The sequence below is a fragment of the Sinocyclocheilus grahami genome, unplaced genomic scaffold (genome assembly GCF_001515645.1).
Source record: "Sinocyclocheilus grahami isolate Dianchi unplaced genomic scaffold, SAMN03320097.WGS_v1.1 scaffold2182.1, whole genome shotgun sequence".
NCBI classification, from domain to species: Eukaryota; Metazoa; Chordata; class Actinopteri; order Cypriniformes; family Cyprinidae; genus Sinocyclocheilus; species Sinocyclocheilus grahami.
The window spans coordinates 100617-105012 of record NW_015507361.1 but is presented as its reverse complement, the minus strand read 5'-3'; the positions used below and the strand labels follow the sequence as shown (position 1 = coordinate 105012).

The following is a 4396-nucleotide window of genomic DNA, read 5'->3' as shown; positions in this document are numbered from 1 at the left end:
GTAATATTAACCATCTCCGTCCTTTTCTCTCAACCAATAATACAGCAGTTCTTGTTCACGCACTAGTCACCTCACATATAGACTACTGCAATGCCCTTCTCACTGGTGTTCCCTCTAAATTGCTACGTAAGCTCCAGTTGGTCCAGAATTCTGCAGCTCGTGTTCTTTCTAGAGCACCCTCTACTGAGCACATTTCTCCAGTTCTTCAGCAATTGCACTGGCTTCCAGTAAAGTATCGAGTTGAATTCAAGATCTTGCTACTTACTTACAAGGCACTTCATAATCTTGCACCCCAATACCTTCTTCATGTTTACACTCCTTCACGTGCTCTCAGATCCTCATCTTTAATTTCCCTTGTGGTACCTCGGATTCGACTAACTACCATGGGTGCCAGATCTTTTAGCTATGCTGCCCACCACCTATGGAACTCCCTTCCCCCTGATATTCGCAACAGCGATTGCTTGCTGACTTTTAAAACGCGTCTTAAGACATATCTTTTTATACAGGCTTTCTTACAATGTTTTATTGAGTCTTTACTGCACTTTATCTGTATATGCAGAGTGTTTGTTATATGTTTTTATTGTGTAGTGATTTGTATTTTTTTTATCTTTGCTTGCTTGTGAGGTGACCTTGGGTGTTTTGAAAGGCGCCATTAAATAAAATGCATTATTATTATTATTATTATTATAAATCATTCATAAATTCTTGTTTCTATAGCTGTAAATACATAATAATGTTTACACTTTAGATGCTGTCAATGTGGCCAAATTGTATGTTTCAGCAACAAAAAGTCAAGGGCCATGCACCTAACTAAATGGACTACTAATCATAATAATGGAGTTATGGTCTTCAAATGAAAATTATTTTAAACAAATCATCAACATTAACTAGAGGAAGAACTTTTGCACATGTATGAAAATTTTCTGTGTGAAATGTTGGTCAACATCTGAACAACTCCCTACACTTTTCTCTTTCTTTTTCAAAAATAAAAAAAATCTAGATAAATGTTCAGAAGGATACTGCAGCTCCTCTACAGTCCTGTTGTCAATTGTCCCTCGACTGTTGTAGACCAGAGTGCTGCTCAGTAACACAGCCAGACAGAAGATGTTGGTGTCATGCTTTGAGTCCCCCTACAATGCAAAACCATATTCGTGAAGTTAGAATAATAAACTGGAAATATCCTTGAATTTACATTCACATTCAACTCAATGAAAGGTACTCACACAACTACAAGCTATAATATTTAGTGCTCCATATAAACAGGGCTAATTCATCACATTCCCCGCCTCCACTTTACAGCAAACTAGCAAGCTAACACTAGACTGTTCAATACATCTGTTCATTCTCTAAAGCCAACAACATGCTGAATGAGCATGGATGCAAATAAGTGGTGTGAAGGTGCGTATGTGCAATAAAAAGAAAAACTGCACTGGGTAAATAAGTTCGGACCAATCATTTGCATACTGACCTGGTTGACAGCTTTAATGCACAATCACCATTTTAGATCGACTAACTATAATACTGTGTAAGATTTACATTCGAACTGAAAGCATAAATCTAGACTATGCTCTGCCAGTTTCAGAGCAAAATGGCAGTGCTAAATCCCACCAAAATGAAAGCTTGCTGATTTTAGGTTTGAAAATGATGAAAATTCATATTAATCTAAATAAATAAATAAAAGCACATGAAAATGTAAATATTAGCATTGTATTTTTTAAGTATACTGTAAAATAATTGTGTTGTCACTTAATACTTGTTTTTTTTATACTATACATTATAAATAGTTATTATTTTATTATTTTATTTAAAAACAAATTAAATAAAGTGCAATAATACTATTATTACTACTATTAATCATTTCATTTTTATAGTTATAATTATTGTCACATTATGTGCAGTGTAAGCAACAAACCATGTTCCTCTCCAGCACTTGCAGTTATGGGATTAAGGTCATCTCTGCTCCAAAAATTAAAGTGTTTTTGGACCCTTGGGTACTAGTAATTTGGTAAACTGGTAAATTTGTTATGTCACCTTGTCCACGTCCCCGAGTCCCTCGGTGTCCAGTAGCACCAGAGTGGTTCCTGCTTTAGTGGGGTGAGGCAAACACCACATCCAGATGCCCTTCGTCTTGGACTCAATTGTGCTGCCCAATGCAAACCCTGATAATGACACACCAAACCCCCCACAATGACTTACATGCACGTGAACTCATTGATTTGACCTGCATGATGTTTCTCTGAAGCGTTTGGATGGCATCTGTGCTGCTTGTGTGGGTCTAACCTGTTTGTTTCCCTGCCAGTCGATTCATCAGGTAGGACTTCCCGGTGCGGTAGAGACCCACCACAGCCACCACCACCACGGGCTGCTGGACCTGCTCCAGAACCTGCAGTGCTGACTGCTGGACACACAGCTTCCCATCAGACGCCGTGTCAATCAGGCATACTGGTTTGTCCATGGCCACTGGAGATGGAGCTGTCCAACAGATAGAAAAACATTTAACTTCCTTTAATTAACTGCAGTGCAGTAGAAGTGAAAGTTAGCGGGGGTTGAGAAACACTCCAATAATCCTATATTAGACAGTACTGTAATTCCCCACATGAGCAGCATTTCCTCTTTCTGTTTGGGGATGTTTGGGTAAATTTGGTGTTTCTCATATTGCCTTAACAACACACGTTCACAACAAATTACACAAGCTTTAGTTGATGCTCATTTCTTCTAGAAAGGTAAAATACAAGTAAATAGTGTAATATAAACAAAGTCCTTTAAAGATCTTACTAAATATGGCCAGAACATCTATCAAGACAAGTCAGGCTGTAAAGTTCACTAACACACACACACACACACACACACACACACACACACACACATGGAGTGATCAAATTAAATCACCAACATGAAATCTTAACTATGTGTAGTTCATTATCAACTGCAGGAGCAAAAACAAACATTATTCAATCTGCTGATGCTGACTGTAAAACACTGGACATTGTACTGTTTGCATTAATAAGAGCAGTACAAGTGCTATAAATGATCTGAATGAAGGAATGTCCCTTACCTTTTTGCTTTAGTTAACTTCAGTCTAACTTCAATCTGAGTTGTGTACATGTTGTAGCTTCCTGATATTCTAACCATATTTCTTAGACACATCTTTAGGCCCAGACTCTTAATGCTGATTGGTCTAGAGTGAGTTAGGGGGCGTCAATGATCTCTCAGCATGTCTCTGGTTATTCTCTGTGGCTGATTTGACCTCCTCCTAGTGCCTGAGCAAACAACAAACAAAAAGTTTCATTTTCAAAATCAGCAACTGCAAACTGGAAAACGTGACATATAAGAAGCTTGAATTATTTACAGAATGTGCAGCAACACAGAGATAAAATTTTTCCCTTTTGGTGGTTCTGTACGCACAGGTTGGAATGACATCTTGTATATCTGAGCTATAAACAAAATCTGAACAGTAATTTTCCAAAAATAAGAAGAACACAGAAGATTGTCATTTTTCAACCTATTATAAACATTGTTTTTGATTAAATTTAATGGAAATTCCAAAGAAATTCTCCCTTCAATGTGCCAGACACTGTGAAAAGAACTGGGAAATTTTTATGTGTGCTCATGACTCCATCAGTACTGCATGACACTAACAATACAATTGTTCAGAGTCCAGGGTTACTCATAAACTGTGTACCATATAAGCTGTTAAATAAGTTGGGGTAAAAGCATCAGCTAAAGAAAAAAAAAAGATTATTATACTACTGGGCTGGGTTTCATTTTGATTGGTTGGTTAATGTTCTAAGGTGTGCAGTTATTTTTCAGGGAAATGTCTGGCTAAAGTAGTTCCAGGCAGGCCTTCACCGCATTACATGTCCATATCACTTCACCAAATTCAGTTATTTCAAAGGTCCTTACTGTCTACAACAGCAAATGAACTAAAATTCACAATGACACTGACCAAGCAAAACAAATATGACAAAGACTTGACTTGGCTCATTTGTTGTCAATGCCTTGAGTTTTTAGGAATTCATATTTTGGAGGACTTTAACATTGAAAAACTCAGTAAGGTATTAGGACTCTCTGTCTTTATTGAGTGTTTTGATTTGTTTCAAAATGTTGATTGTTCTGCACATTACAAAGGTCACATGGTCTCATGGCAAAAACGTACCTGGGGGCACTTTTACATGAGATGGGAAATACATACCAGTAAGTACACATCACTGCAGTTTCCAATAGAAATGAACACTAGAGGCAGTAAAACTCTGACACCTTTTAACCTTTGTTCAACCATACAGTATATCTAACCCTGCTCACATTCATCAATAGCCCTTCATTTATCTAATCTTTTTCCTTAGGTTTTTTTACTTTCTAGTATTTTTGTTTAAGACATGATCATTCACTTTGTTTG

General features: G+C 37.2%; 1 protein-coding gene across 1 annotated transcript in view; it reads right to left on the bottom strand.

Moving 5' to 3' along the window:
- LOC107574319 (guanylate-binding protein 1-like) overlaps positions 1-2460 on the bottom strand; it is a 12114-nt gene extending 9654 nt beyond the window's left edge. The window contains exons 1-3 of the mRNA XM_016260764.1: positions 2281-2460; positions 2032-2159; positions 1021-1130 (exon numbers count right to left, since the gene is read on the bottom strand). Coding sequence (XP_016116250.1) covers positions 1021-1130; positions 2032-2159; positions 2281-2455 — 413 coding nt within the window. The 5' untranslated portion in view covers positions 2456-2460. The remainder of the gene's footprint in view (positions 1-1020; positions 1131-2031; positions 2160-2280) is intronic.
- Between the last annotated feature and the right edge of the window lie 1936 nt (positions 2461-4396).